The sequence below is a fragment of the Myxine glutinosa genome, chromosome 10, assembly GCF_964187855.1.
Source record: "Myxine glutinosa chromosome 10, kmMyxGlut1.1, whole genome shotgun sequence".
NCBI classification, from domain to species: domain Eukaryota; kingdom Metazoa; phylum Chordata; class Myxini; order Myxiniformes; family Myxinidae; genus Myxine; species Myxine glutinosa.
The window spans coordinates 135958397-135985809 of NC_136270.1; the positions used below are offsets into that span (position 1 = coordinate 135958397).

Sequence of the window (27413 nt, forward strand, 5' to 3'; positions counted from 1 at the left end):
TATCCCCCCCCCCCTCTATTTACATTAAATGGTTTGGTCCATACGGGTTTGGTCCCGTACGTGCGTGCAAAAAAACATGCGTGCAAACAACAACAACAAAAAAAAACTTTGAAACCACGTGGCAGTAACGACCACAGAACCCCCCCCCCCTCTATTTACATGAAATGGTTTGGTCCATTGGCAACTTTGAAACCACGTGGCAGTAACGACCACAGAACCCCCCCCCCCCCCCTCTATTTACATGAAATGGTTTGGTCCATTCGCAAAGCCAAAGCGAACGGCTTGCGAGTACGGTGACCATACCTTGGGAACCACTTGTCCGATTAATTTCAAACCTTGAAAAGGCACATCCTCGGGTCCCCAGCAATATATCTGGCAAGTTTCAATTAGATCGGACCCGTGGTTGTCGAGAAACAGCGGTCACAGACAAACACACACACACACACACACACACACACACACACACACACACACACACACACACACACACACACACACACACACACACACACACAGAGATTACTGGAATTATAGATAGATGTGTTGAAATAAATCCTTTTCTTTAAATATTTCATCAAATTCTTTATTGGTATTAATACGAGTTGTTATTTCTTCTTCACTAATACTTGTATCTCTGCTTTTCATACGTTTGCGTTGAGTCTCCTCATCGATATCAAAACCGAATGATAAAATCTTAACTCCATCACCACGCAAATGTTTAATAATTTATCTCATTCCTTCAGGATTAGTTTCTAAAATCCCAAGACCATTAGATTTTACTTTATTTAACTCACTCTTACAATGTGAATATTTTGTAGAACCAAGAGAGACCTCCTCAAATATTTGACCTTTGTTCCTCAATCGCATATGTTCCTCCATTGAAATGTAGTAATAATCTTTCCCTTCTACTTCTCCTGGTCGCATTGCTCTGGTTGTAGTACCTACAAAACGAATCATCGGGTGTTTTTAAAAAAAACTTGCAATCTTTTCATTTTTACTATTCAAGAGTTTAGATTTATGAAAGTTATTTCCTGAAGCAGATTTACCCACAAGATTAATAATAATTGTTGTCATTTATGTGTGTAAAATATCAGTTAGTATCTCATCTTGTTTCACAACAATATATTTATATTTTTCAATCGTGTGTTTCATATAATTTTCAAATTCTTTTTTACTACATAACGTAGAGCAATTATCTCTCCAAAAATTATTTACATCTATTGAATTTAATTTAAATAAAATAAAAGTATTGCCATTGTTTCTTATTCAGTGTCGAGGGAGTTGAAAATATGACTGACTAAGATAAATACAATTACAAGAAGAATGTCTCCCTCTTGTATAGTAGCTATCCATTACTGTTTGGTTTCTCTCATTAACACAATCATCAAAGATAACGAGGTTCTTTTTTGATTTATCTAAATCTTGAGGTGAAGGTATATCATCCGTATTATCACTGAGAATACAAGTTATGGGTTTTGATTTTGATTTCTGTGTATCACAAAATAGTTGTATTATATCCTCAATGTTGTAATCATTACCTTCGCAAAAGCGGAAGGTTATGTTTTGATCGCTGTGTATTTATTTGTATGTCTGTGTGTGTGTGTGTATGTTATTCGCATAACTCAAAAAGTATTCAACCGAATTGCATGAAATTTGGTGGGATGATTGGTTATTATACGGGACACATTTGATTAGATTTTGGGAGCAATCGGGTCAAAGGTCAAGGTCAAGGTCACGAAAAGGTCAAAATCGTATTTTTGTTGTTCTGTTCCCTACACTCCCATGCCAAGTACAGAACAGTAGCTGCGGCGAAGGTATGCGCTCTACCGAGTGCCCGTTCTAGTTTAGTTTGTTTTGAAGTTTAAATAAACCGATAATGTCTTCCTTTTTAAGACCCGCATTAAAACCTTGTGATAGTAGTTGATACTCGGGTTGAAAACTTGACTTCGTAAAAATTATTAAATTATCATAATCTAAAAAGTTGGGGGTAAGGAGCATCTTTAAAAGCAAAGAGGTTTTTCCACATCCGCTTGATCCAACTATTAGACATCTTAATGAATTTGGAAGATTTTTATGGTTGTTAAATTTTATCTTGTTTTCCCAAACGGGTAAAAAATCATTCATTTATATATTTGGAAAACAAGTCATCTAACTTTTTTTGAGCTATTTTAGAAACTCTATATTTTATCCTGAGTTCAGGTTTAATTTCAAAATAATTCATTATTTTATTTATATAGTATCTTGTATTAACATTTCCATTAAAATTATTTTGAATAATAAATATCATTAAACCCTGATACATTTCCTCAATACAAAGAGTCTCTTCCCTTGAAAGAAATGGTGTATTATCATCATAATACTTAACATTCATCTCTCTTATTAATCTTGTAAAGTAATTCATTTTTGGTTCTAATTTAAAAGAGTTATATATTTTTTATTTTTTTTTATTATCATTAATTAGAAGATAATCACAGAAAATACTGTTACAGATACGACTTTGATGGTATGGTGGGCCGAGCGGGATGGCCGCCGTATCCGTACAAGTTACCCGATTGTGCCCGAACTATACTCGACGTTGACGAGCCGCGCTATGCTGGCTCAATAAGAAAAAGAAGACACCCGGCTGGATTACAATCACACAATACGACACCAAGGGTTCAGTTCTCAAGACCTCCGGAGGAGATTATATTCGTACGGAAAGGTCAGATTACAGGGACAAGAGGGAAACATAGGAAGGTGGGCACTTAGACACAACCTTATATTAACCCTAGACAGACCACAGATAAACGGGACAACGCTGACTCACACGGGATTTGATGGCAAGGAAAGCGGCAGTCGATGGCTCAGGTGCACCTGTGCTCAGGGCAGGATCACGTACGGTGGTGTCCAGAGATGCGTGAAGGTATCACAGCGCTTGTGGGTCGCGACTTTGGTCTCAAGCTGGGGAGGTCGCTCAGCGCTCGGGAGGGTGGCGTCTTGTCCTTCCAAGCTCGGGGCGCATCTCACGTCACGTCCGGCGCGGGGCCGCGTATATCCGGCGGGGAGTCACGCCCTCGCTCGTTAGCTCCGCCCCATATGGCATCGGCCCATGGCTTCTCATTGGGTGCGGGGGTTACCGGCTCCGCCCTTGACGAGGGGCCGACAGGGAGCCCCCTTCTGGGTAACCCCGTCGAGCACATGTTCAATGGCGGCCAACCGAGCCGGAGTGAGGACGCAAAGCCGCTGTTGTTGTGGTTGTTGTTGGAGCTTGAGATGATGGGAAGAGATGCGGGGAGGTATGGGAAGGTCCTAAACTCCTACTGGTGCCATATCATCACATTCTGGTGCAACGAAGAGTCATAATTAATGGAAACAAGTCCTTAACTGACATAGATTAAGAATAACTAGCAAGATGTCCTATAATTGTCTACGTGTGGTGCGGGGGACCTGGGCACGACATTTAATGGGGGAATGAAGGGGAAGATCGGCTCTAATGGGTGTTGTTTACAGACAATGGGACTAGGGAATGGGGTAAGGGGAGAGTTGGGGAGTATCGGAGAAGATAGGGGAATATTTACAAGCGGATATGGAGGCCAAATTCCATATTCGCAACATTGCACCCTTCTCTACCCTCGGGGCGTCCCGACCCGATAAAGTTTTACCTACTTTAGTGTGGCACGCAATGTAGTTCCCTCTACTATTAACTCTACCCTGAGTGCGACAGTTTTACAGATATTCACAAATGAGTAAATATGTCCCCCTGCGACGTTGCACCCTTCTCCTCACAGAAACACACCCACAGGATAACCGAATCCGGAAAGAATCCTCAAACTAAACATACAGCCGGTAGGGAGCATTATTTACAAGACTACGCTGCTATTTACACTACGATCCAGGACCTGTTTTTGGAGGAACACATGCAGATGTTATGCATAGAGAGAGCGCGCTTGCCAACATCGATACACCAACCCACGAGTGCTCTGTGGCCGACGGCCTTTAATAACGTGCAGAGCACCCTTTCCCGAGCATCAACAGCACCACCCCACCACCAATCGGTGCAGTCACCATTGTTCAATGATTAAAAATAAATGCGACAACCCCTAACCCTGCAGGTGTCTCTTGCTCTTCTTGTGGTGCACTTGGTGGTGTTAACTATTAGTGGTTCACCTGTATGGCATAGGTGCCACGTTGACCCATAGGTCCATCCCCGGGTGGTGCTTGGCCGCAAACGAACTGCGGTCCATTGTGGGTGGCCACAAACATTGCGGTCCATATGGTGTACCGATCCAGGCAGCGAACAGCGAAAGTGCAGGCCCACAACTGCGTCGCCAGCACCTCTCTCTCCTCTCTCTCTACCCCAAAGCCAGATCCTCGGAGGTGGGAGACAACAGAAGAAACAAGTGAGTAAGGTGGTAAGGGCGCAAAAGTGCACGCAATACAAGATGATGCACACTGGGGGCACATGGGAACCAGGTGAGACAGGTACGTTCCTATCGTACGCCCCCCCCCACCAGGTAACCTACATGGCCCCTCCCTTACCCCTTACTGCATCCACACAACACAACACTACTCATAAACATCTACTTTACAAATCAACAAACATCCCTACTGTCTTCCCCGTTCCTCCCATATACCAAATTCGTCTTCTCTCCCTCCTAACCAATCAAATTTGCCATTTTCAACTCTCATCAAAATTTGCCATCTCCAACTGCACATCAAAATTTGCCATCACCAATTCATCATCAGTCCCTCCTAGGGAGGGAGAGATGGAATCACCCCAATGTCTCATCCACGTCGTGATGCGTCTCACAAATCCTCACAGCAATCTCATTTCCTGCACAAAACAAAGAAAACACAGGTGTGGAGTCATCATCATCACCACAGGTAAGTGGCTGCGTATGGTGCGACAGGTTCTTCAATCCTAACTATTTCCTAAATGACTTTAACAACTTTACACTACCCGGGGTCTCTCTCCGGCCAAACCATTGGCCCTCTTACACTATGGGTTCTAAAAACCAATTCCCATTGGCCAAACTGTGGTGCTCTTCAATTTGGGGTCTCACTCCCCCGATTCATCTCCCGGTGCCCTCGCACAATTTCTGGGCTGTGGCGTGTACCTCTCCCAGTGGGTCTACCCACCTGCACACCTCCACCACTGCAGTTGCCTCCGAGCTTACCTGCTCCTTGCCCTAACCTAACTACCTGGGGAAGGCCCTCTGGCACTCTCCCCACTCGGTGCCCTCTCTGGCACTGGGCTGCCCGATCCACACCCGGGATCCTCAGGCACCCACTCACAACTACCGGCTCCCAGAGCCCACCTGCGGCCTCACCTGGCCGACATCCTCACAGTGGTGGAGTGCCCAACCAACTACACACACTAACAGGCTACACGCCCAGCCATTTCCACAACACTAATGCACCCATTCACAACACCATTCTGCAACCGCACCACAAATGCCAATATCCAACCACAATTTTCCTGTACCCTCTACCTAACACTTACACTACCCGCCCCGGGTACTCGTGAAAGGGGTCCACTCTTCCCCCATCCACACCTTCGCACCACGCACACCACTCCATACCACTTACTCCAACTCTCTCCACACACCTGTACTTGCACCCTGTGCTCTCACACCTGGTGCCACCTGCACCCTTCTCTCCCCAAGCGCATTCGCGCTGATCCACACACTCACTACTCATACACTGCTCCACACACCTGTCCAATTGCACACCTGTGCAATCACACCTGTTCCATCCTCACACACACGGCATCATCCCAGCTAACTACTCCCTTCTGAAACTTGCGCTTCCCAGTCGTCCCTTTAAACTATTGCGCTCCCTCGTCATTATCATCCACTCTAATCTACCTGCGTCCCCACTACAGGTATCAGTCACTAACTAACCTTATCGTCACCTAATGTCAATCCTCGCTAGATCCCTACACACCATATCCTAACCCCCCCGGGCTAGTTTTCACTGCCATACACCCCATAAGCTATTGCGCATTTGCCCCACACATATGGGAAGGATGGTGGATTTGCCATCCCACCACATCGGGGGTCTCTCACTACCAATTTCGCACATCAAATTTCAACAAATTAAAAATTTGCCAATCACTAACCATCATCTGCCAATCACTACTGCCAATCCCTTGCCAATCGTCAAATTTTGTTTTTCTCTAATTTTGGGTCCAAAACACTAACCTCATCACCCAGTCTACTCACTAATACCTCTCGGTGCGCCAATCCCTGTCCAAAGCCCGGCTTCGTAAAGCCAAGCAATGGATGCTGGTTGTTCTGTGCCAGTGGCTGGCTGCATCCTGCCTTCGGTGCAGGGAAGGAGGTTTACCCGGCCCGAGATCCCACGCACCTTCTCGGCACGGAGCCATCCAATGTCCCGATCTCGACCTGCCGGAATTCCTCAACAAAAAGTGGTCGCCATGACGACTCTTTCTATCGGGCCGCCCGCTCCGCCTAGTGGAGCACGGACGTTCAAAGCGAGGCCCAGCACGCACCGAGGGCCCGATTCGGCTATAAGTCGTTCTAAACTCTACCCCGTTTAATGTCGATGCTTCACCTGCATGCTTACATCCCGAAGCCCGTTCCTTGCTCACACATCCCGCCGTGCCCATGCTCCTCGTACCTTTCCTTACACACCCAGGTACACCCATTCCACTCACAGCCTTGGTCACACACCTGACCACCGAACACTTTGGCACACATTCGTTGCTCGCACACCTCACCAATACACCGCTTCGCACCCCCTCCTCTGTCACCTCCTCTGTGACAATCACAGGTGTGCTCTCATTCGCACACCCAACCACGTGCCTCACTACCAACTCCAGCGTGCATTCCCACTCACGCTCTACCATTCCAGGTGTGCATCCTTCCATCCCAGGTGTACATCCTCGCTCACCTGTCACAACTAACTCACGCTCCATGTCACTCTCACTACTTTCACCTCCATTCCTGACAGCGCACTCACCCTTACTCTTGACAGCGCACTCTTTCCTCATGCACCTGTCCGTCACACACCTTTCTCGCGCACACTCTCCCGTTACACCCTCTGTAACACTCACCACAGGTGGACACTCTTCCTTACTTCTGACAGCGCACTCTTTCCTCATGCACCTGTCCGTCACACACCTTTCTCGCGCACACTCTCCCGTTACACCCTCTGTAACACTCACCACAGGTGGACACTCTTCCTTACTTCTGACAGCGCACTCTTTCCTCATGCACCTGTCCGTCACACACCTTTCTCGCGCACACTCTCCCGTCACACCCTCTGTAACACTCACCACACCACGCTTCCATGTGCTCCCTCGCACACGCGCTACGACCGACTCACTCTCGCCAGCACCCTCACTCCTTGGCACGCACTTTTTCCTCACACACCCCAGAGTCGGATTTTCTCGCACACCTCCTTTTTCGCACACCAGACCTGTCGCACACTTCACCAACGGCCTCTCACGAACACCCGGGTCCATCTCGACCCCCAAGCTCCTTAAATCCCCTGGCGCATCATACGCACGACCATATTGGTCACCACTTACACCGGGTCCTCTTCCTCTTCGCTTCTCCTCCATCACCTGCGAATCCCTCATCCGGTTAATGAGCACATCATCACGATCCAAACACAGACTTTGGACCAATTCTTTTATCTCCTCTTTTATCTCTTTGTTATCCCCTCTCCGTCGCTTCTTAATTTCGCTCACCCCTTCTTCCACTTCTTCTAATTTGTGCCTCACCTCTTTTATTCCCCGGTACGTCTCCTCAAGCTCGTCCTCCAAGGCTACCTTGACCGTTTCCATGTGCGTCCTTACCTGCCGGTCCTTCGTCTCCATTACCTCTACCACCTCGTCCAACCTCGTTGTCAGTCCCTCACGTATCATCTGACATTGCCTCTGTGTCGCTATCAAGTCGTTTTTAATTTCTTTTTGTGTCGCCTTTAAACCTCCTAATACCGCAGTGTTCCTTTGAACCTGCTCCACTAACTCCGTCTGTCCCACCGTCAGCTGCTCCACCTCCTGCGTCAGGTCCTCTATGCCCCCTTGTAACTTTACAGTCCCCTTTCTCACCTCCTTCTCCATGTGCTCCTTACAGTGCCTCACCTCCTCGCGCACTCCTCCGACCTCCTCACTCACTCCTCTTCTGATCTCCTCTCCCATCACTTGCATCTCCTGCCCAGATGCCACCCTCATCTGCTCCATTTCCTCCCTGTGAGCATCCAGTTTGGTTTCTACCCCCATTCTGACCCCCTCTATCTGCTGCTCCATTTGTTTAACTTCCCTTTCCGCTTGGTCCCTCATGTCCCTCAATTTGCCTTCCATACTGTTTTCTAACCCCTCTAACCCATTTTTCACTCCCTCTATCTGATTCTCCTGGGCAGCCATTCTATTTTCTACCCCCATTAACCCATTTTTCACTTCTTTTATCCCGTTGTCTAACCCCTCAAAATTATTGTCTAACTTCCCAAATTTCTTGTCTAACTCCTCAAAATTATTGTCTAACCCCTCACTGGTACCCCTCGCTTCGTCCCTCATTACCCCCATTTGCTCACTCTGAGCCCTCGCTTCGTCCCTTATTACCCCCATTTGGCCCTCCAATCGCTCACCCTGAGCATCCATCCGGTTCCCCATTTGTCCCATTTTGGCTTCTAGCCTGTCCATAAGGGCCCCCATTTGCAGGAGGAAAAGGTTCGGATCCACCAGGGGCGCTGTCACGGTCGCCGGCGCGGTGACCAGCGAGGCGCCATTTTGCGCGCCTGCTACCCTCGCTGTTTCGCTCTCCTCACGTGTCTCAATTTGGTCCTGGACCGACCCTGCTTCACTCTCCCCTACCGGACCCCAGCCGTCTTGATCCGCCATAGCGCGACTTGCAAAATTCGAGTTTCGTAAAACAAAACAAATTTCGGCCGCTCCAAATTTTGACCAAATTTTTTTTTTCCTCTATTCGTTTTTTTTTTTCCAAAATTTGGTCGGGCCTCGAATCTCACTCCCGACACCAATTGTTACAGATACGACTTTGATGGTATGGTGGGCCGAGCGGGATGGCCGCCGTATCCGTACAAGTTACCCGATTGTGCCCGAACTATACTCGACGTTGACGAGCCGCGCTATGCTGGCTCAATAAGAAAAAGAAGACACCCGGCTGGATTACAATCACACAATACGACACCAAGGGTTCAGTTCTCAAGACCTCCGGAGGAGATTATATTCGTACGGAAAGGTCAGATTACAGGGACAAGAGGGAAACATAGGAAGGTGGGCACTTAGACACAACCTTATATTAACCCTAGACAGACCACAGATAAACGGGACAACGCTGACTCACACGGGATTTGATGGCAAGGAAAGCGGCAGTCGATGGCTCAGGTGCACCTGTGCTCAGGGCAGGATCACGTACGGTGGTGTCCAGAGATGCGTGAAGGTATCACAGCGCTTGTGGGTCGCGACTTTGGTCTCAAGCTGGGGAGGTCGCTCAGCGCTCGGGAGGGTGGCGTCTTGTCCTTCCAAGCTCGGGGCGCATCTCACGTCACGTCCGGCGCGGGGCCGCGTATATCCGGCGGGGAGTCACGCCCTCGCTCGTTAGCTCCGCCCCATATGGCATCGGCCCATGGCTTCTCATTGGGTGCGGGGGTTACCGGCTCCGCCCTTGACGAGGGGCCGACAGGGAGCCCCCTTCTGGGTAACCCCGTCGAGCACATGTTCAATGGCGGCCAACCGAGCCGGAGTGAGGACGCAAAGCCGCTGTTGTTGTGGTTGTTGTTGGAGCTTGAGATGATGGGAAGAGATGCGGGGAGGTATGGGAAGGTCCTAAACTCCTACTGGTGCCATATCATCACATTCTGGTGCAACGAAGAGTCATAATTAATGGAAACAAGTCCTTAACTGACATAGATTAAGAATAACTAGCAAGATGTCCTATAATTGTCTACGTGTGGTGCGGGGGACCTGGGCACGACATTTAATGGGGGAATGAAGGGGAAGATCGGCTCTAATGGGTGTTGTTTACAGACAATGGGACTAGGGAATGGGGTAAGGGGAGAGTTGGGGAGTATCGGAGAAGATAGGGGAATATTTACAAGCGGATATGGAGGCCAAATTCCATATTCGCAACAATACATTGTTTGTATGAACCCTCATTATTAAGCCCTATTCTATCACAAGCCGGACAATTCTCTAATTGATCATATGGAGAGTCTGGAAATTCTAAATATCCTTCAGAACTTATCATATTTATTTGGTAAATTTTTACTTGAACTAAACGCAAGTTTATTCGTTAATAAATACAATGTTTCAAAGCACAAAAGACAAATTTCAATCAATCTCTACTTCGGTGGAAGATATAGAAAAATATGTCAAAGATGTTAAATTGAACAAAGATAAATATGGACATTTTTGGGTAAAACCAGTTATGGAAAATAACATGAGCCCCTCTATTTCATTTAAAGGAAGAGCTCTAACTATACCTGGAAAGACATCCATTAAAGTAAATCTAACAAAAGTTTCTCCTCTATGCCTGGCAATTTATTCAAAGCTTGAAAAAGTGATCGATCGCGATACTTTGAAAAAGAATGATAAGACCATCAACAATACTCGTGGAGAAATTAGTATTTACTTTAATAATCCAAAGGGTGTAGATCTAAGTAAAATGAATGATGTTAATATTTCTGGTGAAATGTCATTTCGTTCTATGATAGTTAGAGATTATTTAAAGATAACTTTTGATATTAAAAATGTAGAGATTGAATCTGTTAATGAAAGAAAGTATATAGATATTGATGGGAATATTTTTCCTGCTAATTAAATATGAGTCATTACAGCAGTGAAGATTTTACTATTTTATTGAACTCGGACGATAATGATAGTATTTCATTGAACTCGGACCATGGCGATGATAGTATTTCATTGAACTCAGATGATAGTTATGATGCTAATAGTTTGTGCTCAAATGATAGTTATGAGAGTAGCTTTATTGATGACTGAGTATGATTCTGAGTATTCATGTGATAGTTATGACTCAGATGATTCTGAGTGAAAAAGTGTTTTAGTTTAAGTATAGTTTCATATATAAAAAGCCTGTAAAAAGGCACTTTCTTCTACAAGTGTTTTATTTTAAGCACAGTTTCATCTTTAAAAAAGCCTCTAAAAAGGTGTTTTACTTTAAGTATAATTTTGCTATATAAATATGATCAAAGCAACGTATTGCGACATTTGTGAACAAGAATATAAACAATACAAAAGCCACCTTAAAACTAACAAACACACATTTAATCTACTTCACCTACTATCTCCTATTCAGAAGGAAACAAAACACTGTTCTGCCTGTAATAAAAATATCCTCAAGAAAGGCTTCGAAATACATCTTAAAACAAATCTACATTTATCAAATTTTATCACAACTAAAAACTCTGATGGCACATTCAAAGGACATATTAAAATAAGAGTCTTTAACTTCAAACCTCCTGAACCAGTCCATAGTTGAGGCTGTAGAAATAGTTAAACCTGCTGTTCAAACGTTGATTGAAAAAACACTAAAAGAAATGAAACCACTTAAATTTTATATGGGAGTAAAATTAGAAATGACAAAGGACGAAGGAGTTATAGATACACCATACATGAGAACTGAGCCACACTTTATATCTTCATATCAAGATTTTAAAACATCAGGAGTCTATGATGAACTTATTAAACAAGAGCAAGATGTGGATAATTCAATCGTAGGAAGTGGATTCAATATAGGAAAAATTATTTACATAGACATTCATATTCTTAAATCAGATCCTCTAAAAGCTTCTTCTTACATTGATTTACCCAGTGTTATCAAAAATAGAAAAGCAGTTATCAATATCAAAAATAAAGACAATAAATGTTTTCTCTGGTCTATTCTAGCACACTTACATCCTCCACATTTTCATGATGAAAGAGTATCTCATTATAAAAAATATGAGAATACATTAAATACGAAAGATCTAAAGTTTCCGATGACTTTAAATGATATTCCTAAATTTGAAAAGTTGAATAATTTATCAGTTAATGTTTATGGTCGAACAGAAACAAACAACATTCAGGTTTTAAAGCTTTCTGACAATTGTAAACAAACTCATATTAATCTTCTATATTTTAATTCAGATGAAAATTCACATTATACATACATCAAAGATATTACAAAATTAATAAAACCACAAGTATGTAAAAGAACAAATAAAATATATATTTGTATGCGTTGTCTTAACTTCTTCCATACACAAGAAAGATTAGATAAACATTCAAATTATTGTGGTGAACATAAATCAACGGTAATCAACATGCCCAAAAAAGGCTCAAAGATCACATTCAAAGATGAAAAGAAAACAATAAAACATCCATTTGTTATATATGCTGATTTTGAAAGTATTTTAGAAAAAATTGATACTGCTTCTCCAGATCCAAAAGAATCATACACAAATAAATATCAAAAACATACTCCTTGTGGTTTTTGTTATTATATCAAATCATCCCTTGGTGATGAATATAACAAGTTAGAGATGTATAGAGGCTCAAATACCCCAGAGGAGTTTGTGAAACGACTAGAAAAAGACTGTGTTTGATTAACCAAGATAATGAGAGAAACCAATAAACCAATGTCCTTAACAAGTAAAGAAAAAAGAGAATTTAGACAGCCAAAGGTTGCCTGTCATATTTGTGAGAAGAAAATTGGTGAAGGTCTAAAGGTTAGAGATCATTGTCATCTCACTGGTAAATATAGAGGTCCGGCTCATCAAAGTTGTAATATTAATTATCAACTCCCCTCTTTCATTCCTGTTTTTCTTCATAACAACGCTCATTATGATACACATCTATTTATCAAGGAACTCTCAAAGACTTCTGGAAGTATCTCAGCAATTCCAAACACGGATCAGAAATACATTTCATTCACAAAAACAATTCACACATCTCCGATTACTCATATCAGATTTATTGATACATTTAAATTCATGGCAAGTCCATTGGCTAACTTGGTTCAAAATCTTAAAGAGTTTCCATGTCTTTCAGAGTATTTTTCAGATAAAGATTTACTAACACAAAAGGGAATTTACCCCTATGACTATATGGACTCTTGAGAGTTTCAATGAAACACAACTTCCTTTAAAAGAAAATTTCGATAACAAATTAAATAATAGTCATATATCTGATAAAGATTATGTACACGCACAAAATGTTTGGAAAAAATATAACATTAGGAATCTTGGTGAGTATCACGATTTGTACCTCAAAACTGATGTGCTTTTGTTGACTGATGTGTTTCAGGCTTTCAGAACAATCTGTCATTCTGGATATGGATTGGATCCTGCTCACTATTACACTGCTCCTGGATTGGCTTGGTGTGCGATGTTGAAAATGACAAAACAAGTTTTGGATTTGATAACCGATGTTGATATGCTTTTGATGATTGAAAAGGCAAAGAGAGGAGGAATTTCACAAGTCTGTTCAAAGAGATATGCTAAAGCAAATAACAAGTACATTCCAAATTATGATCCATCGGTAGAGAGCTCCTACTTGATGTATTATGATGTGAACAACCTGTATGGCTGGGCAATGTCTCAGGCTCTTCCTTATGGAAAACTTAGATGGGTAAAGGAAAAAGATTACAAAAAGGTTTTACAAGATGTATGTATCTCTACACAAAAAGAATTGGATGATTCAAAGGTTGGTTATTATTTTGAGGTCGATTTGAAATATCCAGAGGAACTTCATAACCTACACAAAGATCTCCCATTTGCTTGTGAAAAGGAAAGTCCAAAGAAGGAGTGGTTAAGTGATTATCAACAATCATTTAATATAGGTGATTCAACAGAAAAATTACTTACTACATTATATAACAAGAAAAATTATGTTCTACACCAAATAAATTTGCGACAATATTTATCAAAAGGTCTAAGAGTAGAGAAGATCCATAGGGTTCTAAAGTTCAATCAAAGTCATTGGTTAAAGGGGTACATTGATTTTAATACACAAAGAAGAACAGAGTCAAAAACAGATTTTGAGAAAGACTTTTATAAATTGATGAATAATGCGGTCTTTGGTAAGACCATGGAAAATGTGAGAAAAAGACAAAATATCAGACTATCAACATCTTGGAAACAAGCATCAAAATTAATTAATAGACCGAGTTTTACTAGAGCTGAGGTCTTTAATGAGGACTTTTGTGCGATCCATTTGATTAAAGAGAGTATTGAAATGAACAAACCTATTTATATTGGAACATCAATTCTTGATTTATCAAAGTCATTAATGTATGATTACTTTTATAATAACTTGGGGAAGAAATATCAAAATGATGTTAATCTACTTTATATGGATACAGATAGTTTTATTTTGCAAATTAATACTGATGATGTTTATTCAGACATGAAAAAGGACATTAATATCTATGACACTAGTAATTACAGTCCAGAGAGAGAGTTGTTCTCTTCTAAAAATAAAAAGGTGATTCGAAAGTTTAAGGATGAATTAGGAGGAAATGTCATGAGTGAATTTGTGGGATTGAGGTCTAAGGCTTATGCTTATAAATACATTGTGAATAACGTTGAAAAGACTGATAAGAAGTTAAAAGGTGTAAGGAAAAAGGTTATTAAAGAAACAATAAACTTTAAGGATTATTATAACTGTTTAACAACAAAGAAAGAAGAGTTTAGAAAGATTAATGGAATAAGAAGTTATAAACATAAATTATATTCAGAAGAGGTGAATAAGAAAGCATTGGGGCTTTTGATGATAAGAGGTTTATTTTAGAAAAATGGAATTGATAGTATACCTTATGGTTATATAAGTATATAAGTTATAAGTAATAAGTTAAAAAAAGGGGGGTGGGGGGGTTAGGGATTTTAACGGGCTACCGCCACCTTTTACTGTTATATAAATGATAGAACCAAGTACCAACCAGACTAAACAGTGGAGGTGTAATCAACCTTGGTATATAAATGGTAAACATAACGAATGTGAAAAATATCAAATAGGTATAATTGAAAAGACAACTGGTAAAAAAATTTACAAAACAAATAAGAGAATTAATTTAAATACCGGTGAATTGGGTAAAAAAGATGGAAATATTTTTGAGTGGACGGAAAACTTTGATGGTTGTCAGGAAAATATATACTTTAATTTAAAAATGGTATGTGGCACTGGAGGCGCTCAAACAAGAACATTGAGGGAGGTTTCCCATTTTATCTTAGCTCAGTTAAAATATCTTAATAAAGAACCAAACTCAAACATCTTTTTTGTTAATATATTAGATGGTGAAGGGAGTGGCAAGAGAATTAAATTATTTCCCACGCATAAACAAATATTTGTAGGATCGATGTTTGAGTGGTCTACTTGGGATCATTGATAGTAAGAGTACCATAAGACCAAGGGGGAACCATTGTTTGAGTGGTCTAATGAACAACATTAAGGATAGGTGTCAAAAGGCTAAAAGGTTCGTAAAGAGGTGAGAGGAAAATTAACATGTAAGTGAATGGGTCGATGTTTGAGTGGGTCAAAGATAATCTGCCAGATGATATGTAGAAGAAGGATTATAGGTCTATAAGGGAAAACAAATATTTGTAGTGTTTGAGTGGTCTAATGAACAACATTAAGGATAAAACCACCGTTTAGAGGCCATTTTTCCCCGCAAAGCGGGGGTTGGCCTTTTCGGGGACCGTGGTAGTTGTTGTTTTTTTTGGTCCCCTTTTTGAAGCAATGTTTTACGGCCGGATGCCCTTCCTGACGCCAACCCTTTTTGCCGCCTTCAACGACAAACAAGGAATTACCAGTGAACTGGTACTCAATTAGCCGACCTCGGAAGGATGACAGGCTGAGTCAACCCCCCTGGCATTAATTCGGCGATCGACCGAGATTCGAACCCAGGATCCTAGGATCCTAAGCCGGCACCCTAGCCGCTAGCCCAACAACAGGGATAGGTACTATAGACAAAAGGTTCATAAAGATTAGGGTGGGAGAAATAGAGGTGTTAATGGGCAATGAGGTTAAGAGGAAAATTAACATGTAAGTCAATGGAAAATGAGTGTCCCAGAAGCAACATATATACACTACTCACGTGACCGATGACATCATCATTATTTGTTTTATAAACTAATTTATTCCGAGATTATGCTCAATAAATGGCATCTTGATCAGATGAAGTTTTGTACTTGTCGAATTATGACGTCATAATGGAGGCACCGATGACATCATTAACATATTTTATTCCCCATGGAGAGTTCTTTACAATGAGCCATGTCTCAATTTTTTCTATTCAGAACTTTCTGAGATATAGAGGTGCAAAGTTTTCTGGTTTTTCCAAGATGGTGGCCAAACCATGTGACTGATGACGTCATTATTTTTTCTCTCCACCAGTTTATGCCAACATGGTGCTCAAGAAATTTCACCTTGATCGGATGAAGTTTTGTACTTGTTGAATTATCGAATTATGACGTCATAATGGAGGCCTTGGGCCGAGAGAGTTCAAAATTGGGCACAGTCTATTCCAGGGCAAGACAAACGTGTGTAAAGTTTGGCGATTCTAGGTGCAACGGTGTAGACGTAGTACTGCGCACAAACAGACAGACAAACCACACTTTCTTATATATGTGTATATAATATATATATATATTTATTTATATTTAAGTTCAGAAGCAGGACAACAACCTCGACTGTACCTTGCGTGTGAGGGCGTAGTGGCCAATATTCAGAAAAAGATGCCTAATATCAGCGACCATAACTCGGCGGAAATCCTTTTTGAGCAGCTCACGAGCCTGATGCCAATACAACACTTCCCCCACCACAGGAAGTGCAGCCAAGTCAAAATAATTCAACTCCTCCTCCTGTAACACAAACGGCAAAATACCAATTCCAAGCAGTCACACTTTTACGCACTGAACATGGCATGATCGACACAAGGGGCTATGGATGGCAGAGACATGCACAGGGTTCATGGAAAGTCTCTTACAATGGCAATGGGAATTTGTAGATGATGGTGGACTCGAGCTAAAAGGAACAAATCACAATCCCCCCCTCCTCCCCCTAGTAAAACACAGTGGTGGTGTCCCTTTTTGTGTGGTGGTTACATATGGACTTGTTCATGCAATTGTGGACTTAAAGACAGACGTTGTTATGGACGGACCATGTTATTATGGACTTAACAAAAATCTAAATATCGTTTATATATTTTCGATTGCAGCTTTCTTTTCGTTTGCCGTAGTTTATTTCTATATTCCCCTTCTCAGATTTAGAGAGGAGGAAGATGAAGCAACAGAGGCCACTTCACATCTGGCTATTTATTGCAACGACATGAAGACAAGAGCTGGTTTGAGACTTTATTACCAAGATAGCTCACGTACAGTCTGATGCTTGAACCCACATCTCATAGCCACAAGAGGGTGTCACATGCCACCCTTTTGACAAAGACACTTAGTTGTAATGACGTGCCGGCACAGAATAGGCACATGCAATTTTTCTTTTCAAAACAACAAGCATTGATCAAACTCTTACCACGATCACATCACCAGCAAGTCCAAACAGCACACCACTATCATATCACCACCTAGCTCGGCTTCACGCTGTTGAAACCAAAGCTTTCAGAATCATTGGAATCTCCCGTGATGAAGCTAACTCCGAGGGCCTTTCACTCACTCACCGCAGGCAGGTTGGTGGTCTTTCTGTCTTCTACCGATTCCTCTCCGGCCTTGCTCCCCCAGCTCTATCTGTGCTCTGTCCCCCAAATATTCCAACAGGTCGCACAAGATCTGCCTGCAACCCTCTTATGGTTAAACTGCCAAAATCAAGACTCTCTGCTCACCTTCACTCTTTCATTCCTCCCGCCTCTGGAACAAACACCCCCACTCTCTTCAATCCCACTCCTCCCTCCAGGTCTTTAAAACAGCTGTTCACCACCATCTCTTATCTTCCCCCATCCATAACCTTGATCTTTTCTACCCCCACTAATTCACCCCAGATCCACTTTTTTGAAATTCCAACTTCTTTCCTGGAAGTCCTTGCAGTGTCCATGTGTTTTATACCTCTCCCACCTGCCCCCAAGCCCTCTCCCTCCCACAGTTCTCTCGATGTCCCTGCCCTCAAATGTTGTGTTTGTGTCCTTCCCCCTCTCTCCACATCTTGTCTACCGCCCCCCTTATTCCATGTTTTAAGTGTCGGTTTGACTTTTTGTGTGAATAATGTTAGCACCTTCAAGAGCCTCGATCTTGTATACAAACCCCCCCCCCCCCCCCAAAAAAACCCAGCCAGTCCAAACAACTCACCACCATCACATCACCAGCCAGTCTAAACAACTCAACACGATCACATCACATCACCAGACAGTCTAAACGTCTCACCGCTATCATATCACCAGCCAGTCTAAACAACTCACCATTATCACATCACCAGACAGTCTAAACGTCTCACCACTATCATATCACCAGCCAGTCTAAACAACTCACCATTATCACATCACCAGACAGTCTAAACGTCTCACCACTATCATATCACCAGCCAGTCTAAACATCTCACCACGATCATATCACCAGCCAGTCTAAAAAACTCAAAACGATGACATCACCAGCCCAGCCCATCTCAATCGAAATCTCTCACGAAATCGAAATCTCTCACTAAATCTAAACATCTCACGAAATCTAAACATCTCACTAAGTCTAAACATCTCACTAAATCTAAACATCTCACTCAATCTAAACATCTCACTTAATCGAAATCTCTCACTTAATCGAAATCTCTCACAAAATCAAAATCTCTCACTAAATCTAAATCTCACGAAATCAAAATCTCTCACGAAATCAAAATCTCTAACAAAATCGATATCTCTCACAATCAAAATCTCTCACTAAATCAAAATCTCTCACTAAATCTAAATCTCACAAAATCTAAATCTCTCACAAAATCTAAATCTCTCACAAAATCTAAATCTCTCACAAAATCGAAATCTCTCACTAAATCTAAATCTCTCACTAAATCTAAATCTCTCACTAAATCTAAATCTCTCACTAAATCTAAATCTCTCACTAAATCTAAATCTCTCACTAAATCTAAATCTCTCACAAAAACTAAATCTCTCACAAAATCAAAATCTCTCACAAAAACTAAATCTCTCACTAAATCAAAATCTCTCACTAAATCAAAATCTCTCACTAAATCTAAATCTCTCACTAAATCGAAATCTCTCACAAAATCGAAATCTCTCTCAAAATCTAAATCTCTCACTAAATCTAAATCTCTCACTAAATCTAAATCTCTCACTAAATTTAAATCTCACTAAATCTAAATCTCTCACGAAATCTAAATCTCTCACGAAATCTAAATCTCTCACAAAAACTAAATCTCTCACAAAATCTAAATCTCTCACAAAATCTAAATCTCTCACAAAATATAAATCTCTCACAAAATATAAATCTCTCACAAAATATAAATCTCTCAAACAACAACACAACAACATGCATTTTAAAGGCCATTTTCCCTGCTGGAGCGGGGGTTAGCCTTGCGGTCCCCAAGACAATCTTCTCGATTTTGCCCCCTTGCCGGCATTTCTTCTTCCACCATCTTTAGCCAAGTCTTTCTCGGTCTTCCCCGTCCTCTACTTCCTTCTACATTCATTTCCATCACTCTTCTCAACCAGTCACTTTCATCCTTCCTCAACACATGACCAAACCATCTCAACCTGTTCCTCTTCACAGCATCAATCACAGGCTCTATTCCCATCATCTTTCGCAATTCATCATTTGTCTTCCTCTCTCTCAACGATACTCCGCACATCCATCGAACCATTCACATTTCCACCCTTTCCAACCTTCGTTGCTGCTCTACGTTCATTACCCATGTCTCGCTCCCATAAATCATAACACTTCTCACACATGCAGCATACACCTTTCCCTTCAGCTTCAATGACACTCCCCTCCTCATCAGCATGCCACTCAGTTCCCGAAACTTCTTCCATGCACATCTCACTCTAGCAACCGTTGCCGAGTCTGATCCACCTTCTCCATTCAGCATGTCTCCGAGGTAGCAAAATGTTTTCACACCTTCCAGGTTCACGCCGTCTCCAAGATCCAACTCAACATTTCCTCCATCTGCAGCTCCCTCTGTGCACACCTTACATTTGAATGGAGCTGCCACACTGGTTAATGACCCTCTCAGACCACTACATTTTTGATGAACCCACTCAGCGCACATTGTACATTGAATGGAGTTCACTCCGACACCCTTCCTGCACACAGCACATGGCCACTTCCCAGTTCTTTCCACCTCACCACATGCTTTTCCACTTGCCAACACCTTCGTCTTTCCTATATTCACCTTCAGACCTTTTGTCTCCATACATTCCTTCCACTTGTTCATCTTTTCCTTCAGTCCATCCATACTTTCCGCAATCAACACCAGATCATCTGCATACAACTCCCACGGTAAACTCTCCTTTACACTCTGAGCCAGCACCTCCATCACAGCTACAAATAGTAGTGGACTTAGTACCGACCCCTGATGCACTCCCACCTTCACCTCAAACTCACCACTGTTCCCGTCCTTCGTCCTTACAGCTGTGCATGCTCTTTTGTACATTGCCATCACTACTCTGATCAACCATTCCTCCACTCCTAACTTCCTCAATGCCCATGTCAATACTTCGCGTAGAACCCTATCGAATGCTTTCTCCAAATCAACAAACCCAAGAAACAACTTCTTCCTCTTCTCCATGTACTGCTCCTGCAACTGCCTCGCAATAAAGAGCACGTCTGTCGTTCCTCTTCCTGGCATAAATCCAAACTGCATTTCGTCGATCTTCACCTTCTTCCTTGTCCTCCTCTCCAACACCCTTTCCAATACCTTCATTCCATGCTCCAATAACTTGATCGCTCGGTACGAGCCACACTCCAGAGGGTCACCTTTCCCCTTGTATAGAGGGACGAGGGTACTCAGTTCCCAATCCACTGTAATGCGGCCTTCTTTCACCACCAGATTACAGATCTCTGTCATTCTCTTCACACCCCAAATTCCTGCTGCCTTCAACATATCTCCCACAACTCCCGTCGGCCCTCCCGCTTTTCTACTCTTCATTGCTTTTATCGCTTCCTCAACTTCCTTCTCAGTTATCTTCTCTGCCGGTCCTAAAACTGGGTTACTCTCTATGTTGCCATCCCATTCATTCTCTGTATTCAACAGCATTTCCATTTATCTTTTCCATCTTCCTTTAATTCCATTGGGGTCCACAACGATTTGTCCCACTTCATCCTTCAAGCAACTCACCCCCATCACATCACACCTCTCTTTCGCTGTCTGCTTTGCAATCCTGAATACCGCTCTCTGACCCTCTTCAGAATCCAAGCGTTCTCCGAACATTTTCCTACATGTCTCCTGCGCCTTTGCTACCTCTTTCTTTGCAGCCTTCTTGGCTGCCTTATAACTTTCATGCTCTGCTTTTTCTGCTCCCGTACCCTTCGCCTTCTGCCACTTCTTGAACTTCTTCCTCTTCTCGTCAATCCTTTTTCCAACTTCCTCATCCCACCACCATGTTTCCGAGTGCCTCGGTGGTCCTTTTGTCCATCCACATACCTCACCAACGGCTCCCAACAGACTATCTTTCATTGACATCCAACCACGTTCAAGCTCAACCACATCATCCTCTACCCTACTCAACCTCTCTTTTAATGCCTCCCTTCCTGTCACCTGTTTCAACCTCAAGAAACCGATCTCCACTTCGGGCTGTACCCTGCCCATATGTAGTTGTAATTGTCATGGTTCTCCTTTTTTGAGAAAATTGTTAGTTATTTGAAAAAAGTGCAAGGGTGCCAATATTTTTGGTCACGACCAAAATAAAGAGGATGTAGTGTAATAAAGAGGTGGCACAGGGACAATGACAGTGAGGAATGTCAAATTACCTTTTTATCAAGAGAAAGGAAGATGGAGGATTCCGGCAGGACATTCAGTTCTGAAGATCGAACTGCTTGCTCTTCACCGAGTAAATCCTTGTTCTCCAACAAAAAGTTGCAAACACTGTGCCACCAGAAAGAGAAGAGCACATACTGTTGACTCCAAATAAAAGCCTTATGCATATATGAAGCATGTTAAAAAAATTTTTTTTAAACGCTGGTGTTTTTTAAAAACGCTAAAAAAGTCACAAAAAGCAGTAGCAAACATTACTTCGGTAATGCTACACGGCAATGTCGGGCCAAATGGCGTATTCATTTCCTTGTTTAAGGTCTACATAAGTATACAACCATCCTCCCACCACAGCCATCCCATAGAGTGCCATCCAGGTGAAAACTGTGTACTTTGCATATCAATTTCCAATTTACATATGGAATATGAATACTGTATATAAATACAATTGGTTCAATTCCCAACATAGCCTCAACCTCATGTAAAATGGGAGTATCAGAGGGACAAATAAAGTATGGAATGAATAGACAGGAATAGAGTATGGAATGAGAGGAGTTTGGGGCACGTGTGCTGGAAAATGAGTGCAGGGCACTCGTGACCCCACAGGAGTACACATCCATGCAACGGGGGCTGGCGATATATTCCCATCTGGAGGTGGAACTGGCAATTACCACAGAGAGCTAAGTAGTATGGCAGATATGTGCAGGAATTGTGCCTTTGATGATACAAGCATGGCATTTGGTACACAGAGTATGTCCAAAGAAAGACATTTGGCTATAGGGCCATCGCAGATTTGTCGTTTTTTGAAAAATGGCCGCCATTGTTGTCACAGGACAAATCTGCAATGGCCCTATAGCCAAATGCCTTCCTTAGAGCATACTCGAACTGTGTGCCAACTCTCGTGCTTGTATCATCAAAGGCACAATTCTCCCAAATATTTCACCTATCTGCCGTACTAAAAATTGGGCGCCATTTTTATTGGACACATCTGTGATGACTCTAATAATAGTCAGAATATTTAACTGTGTACCAAATACCATGCTTGTATGATTCAAACAACAGTTTATACAAATTAATATACCATATACCATATACCATATACCATAATATACCATATAAATGGCGGCCATTTTAAAAACATTACCACAGGGCAAATATATGATAACCCTATAGTTAGGGGTCTTTAATTATGTGCCAAATGTCAAGCTTGTGTGATCACAACAACAGTTTATACACAGTAATGTACCAAATATATGTAAAATAACAAGCAATGGAGACCATTTTGAAAAATGGCCGCCATTGTTGTCACAGGATAAATCTGCAATGGCCCGATAGCCAAATAGCTTCCTCAGGGCATACTCTAACTGTGTGCCAACTCTCGTGCTTGTATCATCAAAGTCATAATTCTCCCAAATATTTCACCTATCTGCCGTACTAAAGTGGGCACACACATGAATGGTACGAACAGGGAGTGTGGGGTTCTTGAAGCGACTCTCCATTTTATCTCAAAATGTTGTGGACGGATACGGACGAAACTTGGCGAACAGCTTGGGTGTATGACAAGGAAGAATTTATTTTGATTTTGGTAAAGATACGAATCAGAATGCAGATCAGGCATTTCAGGCAGAATCCAGATCTAAAAATGAGGCTAAAAATGATACATAGTTCTTACTACTGCACAATATCTCAAAAGGTTATGGTCAGATTTGGTCAAAACTTGGTGGACAGGTTGGGTGCCTGACAATGACGAATTGATTTGATTTTGGTGAAGATCCGAATTCGTATCCGGATCCAGATCCAGATACGATAATTTTATAAATCCTAGATGTTGGATGATGAAAACAACAAGCTGATTAGATTTTGGTGTAGGTCAGCAGATCCGGCCTATTAGGAGGATTCAAAACGCTTGGCGGAGTCATGCAGTCTAACGAGTGTCATTCTAGTTACCCTCACCTGAGGAGAGGGCATTGCATTTGGGACCATTTTTTTTTGTAGGTTTGTCTGTTTGTCCGCACAGAACGCGAGCATGGTTTTTTCTGCAACCATTGGTCGATTGCCAATAAAATTTAACCATAGGTCACATGGTACAGGCACCATCTTTGGAAAAACCAAAAAAAAATATGCACCTCTGGAGCTCCGAAACCACTCCATGGAAAAAAAATAAAAAAAAATAAAAAAAATAATCAAACGTGGCTCATTGTCAAGTACTCCCCATGGAGAACAACATATATTCATGATTATGTCATTGGTGCCTTCATTATGACATCATAATTAGAGAAGCAGAATGCTTGATCCGATCAGTTTGAAATTTATTGAGCATGATCGGCACAAAAATTGTTTGTATCGGAGAACTAAATTGATGATGTCATGAGTCACGTGCTTTGGCAGCCATATTGGATTGAACATAAACCTCCGTCGTGAATAAACCACACAACACAGCAGCTGATAAACACCACACAAAATACACCACACCAACACGTCCTGGCGAGAGTCTGCAATTGCTGATTGCGCTTTCTTGTTATTTCATGTTTTTCCATCAATATGATGAATTTAAAGGTTTTGCAATGTTCTCATTTACATCACACTTATGCAAAAGACGAAGGACGTTGTGCAGATCACAGTACTTGTGAAAACCAGAAAACAAATTTGACCTTAAAATAATTGGTGGTTGAATTGAATGACTAAATTGAATGACTAAATATGAAAATCCTATTCAAATTTCAAGTCAATCTGATGAAAATTGACGATTTTAGAAATTTGGCCAATGTTGCCGTTTTCATCTTCAGACCTCAAAATAATTGGGAGTTGAATTCAGTGATCCGATGGAAAAATCCTTTTCAAATTTCAAGACAATATGATGAATATTGAGGATTTCAGAAATTTGATGAAGTTGTTGACCTTTTGACCTCAACATCAATAGGCTTCTTGTCCATGACCAACTCTACCATTTGGTGAAGTTTCATGCAGATCGATTTAAAATTTTGACCTGCAAGCGATTGAAAGACACACCGAGCCACAGACAGACAGACCGAGCCACAGACAGACAGACCGAGCCAGACAGGGCGACAGACCGAGCCAGACAGAGCGACAGACCGAGCCAGACAGAGCGACGGACCGAGCGAGACAGAGCGACGGACCGAGCCAGACAGAGCGACGGACCGACACAGACAGAGCGACGGACCGACACAGACAGAGCGACGGACCGACACAGACAGAGCGACGGACCGACACAGACAGAGCGACGGACCGACACAGACAGAGCGACGGACCGACACAGACAGAGCGACGGACCGAGCCAGACAGAGCGACGGTCCGAGCCAGACAGAGCGACGGACCGAGCCAGACAGAGCGACGGACCGAGCCAGACAGAGCGACGGACCGAGCCAGACAGAGCGACGGACCGAGCCAGACAGAGCGACGGACCGAGCCAGACAGAGCGACGGACCGAGCCAGACAGAGCGACGGACCGAGCCAGACAGAGCGACGGACCGAGCCAGACAGAGCGACGGACCGAGCCAGACAGAGCGACGGACCGAGCCAGACAGAGCGACGGACCGAGCCAGACAGAGCGACGGACCGAGCCAGACAGAGCGACGGACCGAGCCAGACAGAGCGACGGACCGAGCCAGACAGAGCGACGGACCGAGCCAGACAGAGCGACGGACCGAGCCAGACAGAGCGACGGACCGAGCCAGACAGAGCGACGGACCGAGCCAGACAGAGCGACGGACCGAGCCAGACAGAGCGACGGACCGAGCCAGACAGAGCGACGGACCGAGCCAGACAGAGCGACGGACCGAGCCAGACAGAGCGACGGACCGAGCCAGACAGAGCGACGGACCGAGCCAGACAGAGCGACGGACCGAGCCAGACAGAGCGACGGACCGAGCCAGACAGAGCGACGGACCGAGCCAGAAAGAGCGACGGACCGAGCCAGAAAGAGCGACGGACCGAGCCAGACAGAGCGCCGGACCGAGCCAGACAGAGCGCCGGACCGAGCCAGACAGAGCGCCGGACCGAGCCAGACAGAGCGCCGGACCGAGCCAGACAGAGCGCCGGACCGAGCCAGACAGAGCGCCGGACCGAGCCAGACAGAGCGCCGGACCGAGCCAGACAGAGCGCCGGACCGAGCCAGACAGAGCGCCGGACCGAGCCAGACAGAGCGCCGGACCGAGCCAGACAGAGCGCCGGACCGAGCCAGACAGAGCGCCGGACCGAGCCAGACAGAGCGCCGGACCGAGCCAGACAGAGCGCCGGACCGAGCCAGACAGAGCGCCGGACCGAGCCAGACAGAGCGCCGGACCGAGCCAGACAGAGCGCCGGACCGAGACAGACCGGGCGACGGACCGAGACAGACCGGGCGACGGACCGAGACAGACCGGGCGACGGACCGAGCCAGACAGGGCGACGGACCGAGACAGACCGGGCGACGGACCGAGCGACAGACAGACAGACCGAGCGACAGACAGACAGACCGAGCGACAGACAGACAGACCGAGCGACAGACAGACAGACCGAGCGACAGACAGACAGACCGAGCGACAGACAGACAGACCGAGCGACAGACAGACAGACCGAGCGACAGACAGACAGACCGAGCGACAGACAGACAGACCGAGCGACAGACAGACAGACCGAGCGACAGACAGACAGACCGAGCGACAGACAGACAGACCGAGCGACAGACAGACAGACCGAGCGACAGACAGACAGACCGAGCGACAGACAGACAGACCAAGCGACAGACAGACAGACCGAGCGACAGACAGACAGACAGACCGAGCGACAGACAGACAGACAGACCGAGCGACAGACAGACAGACCGAGCGACAGACAGACAGACAGACCGAGCGGCAGACAGACAGACCGAGCAACAGACAGACAGACAGACCGAGCGGCAGACAGACAGACCGAGCAACAGACAGACAGACAGACCGAGCGGCAGACAGACCGAGCGACAGACAGACAGACCGAGCGACAGACAGACAGACCGAGCGACAGACAGACAGACAGACAGACCGAGCGACAGACAGACAGACAGACAGACCGAGCGACAGACAGACAGACCGAGCGACAGACAGACAGACCGAGCGACAGACAGACAGACCGAGCGACAGACAGACAGACCGAGCGACAGACAGACAGACCGAGCGACAGACAGACAGACCGAGCGACAGACAGACAGACCGAGCGACAGACAGACAGACCGAGCGACAGACAGACAGACCGAGCGACAGACAGACAGACCGAGCGACAGACAGACAGACCGAGCGACAGACAGACAGACCGAGCGACAGACAGACAGACCGAGCGACAGACAGACAGACCGAGCGACAGACAGACAGACCGAGCGACAGACAGACAGACCGAGCGACAGACAGACAGACAGACAGACCGAGCGACAGACAGACAGACAGACAGACCGAGCGACAGACAGACAGACAGACAGACCGAGCGACAGACAGACAGACAGACCGAGCGACAGACAGACAGACAGACCGAGCGACAGACAGACAGACAGACCGAGCGA

The 27413-nt window shown here is 44.0% G+C and overlaps 1 protein-coding gene across 8 annotated transcripts in view; it reads right to left on the minus strand.

The window, feature by feature from the left end:
* Positions 1-27413, minus strand: part of RNF216 (ring finger protein 216) — a 155612-nt gene that overhangs the window by 87230 nt on the left and 40969 nt on the right. For all 8 annotated transcript variants that reach the window (XR_013624829.1, XM_078786163.1, XM_068098412.2 and 5 more), the window contains 2 exons: positions 21883-21997; positions 16663-16827 (listed from right to left, as the gene is read on the minus strand). Coding sequence is in view for 7 of the 8 variants with exons in the window: in XM_078786163.1 (XP_078642289.1) it covers positions 16663-16827; positions 21883-21997 (280 nt within the window). In the remaining variant the exon portion in view is untranslated. The remainder of the gene's footprint in view (positions 1-16662; positions 16828-21882; positions 21998-27413) is intronic.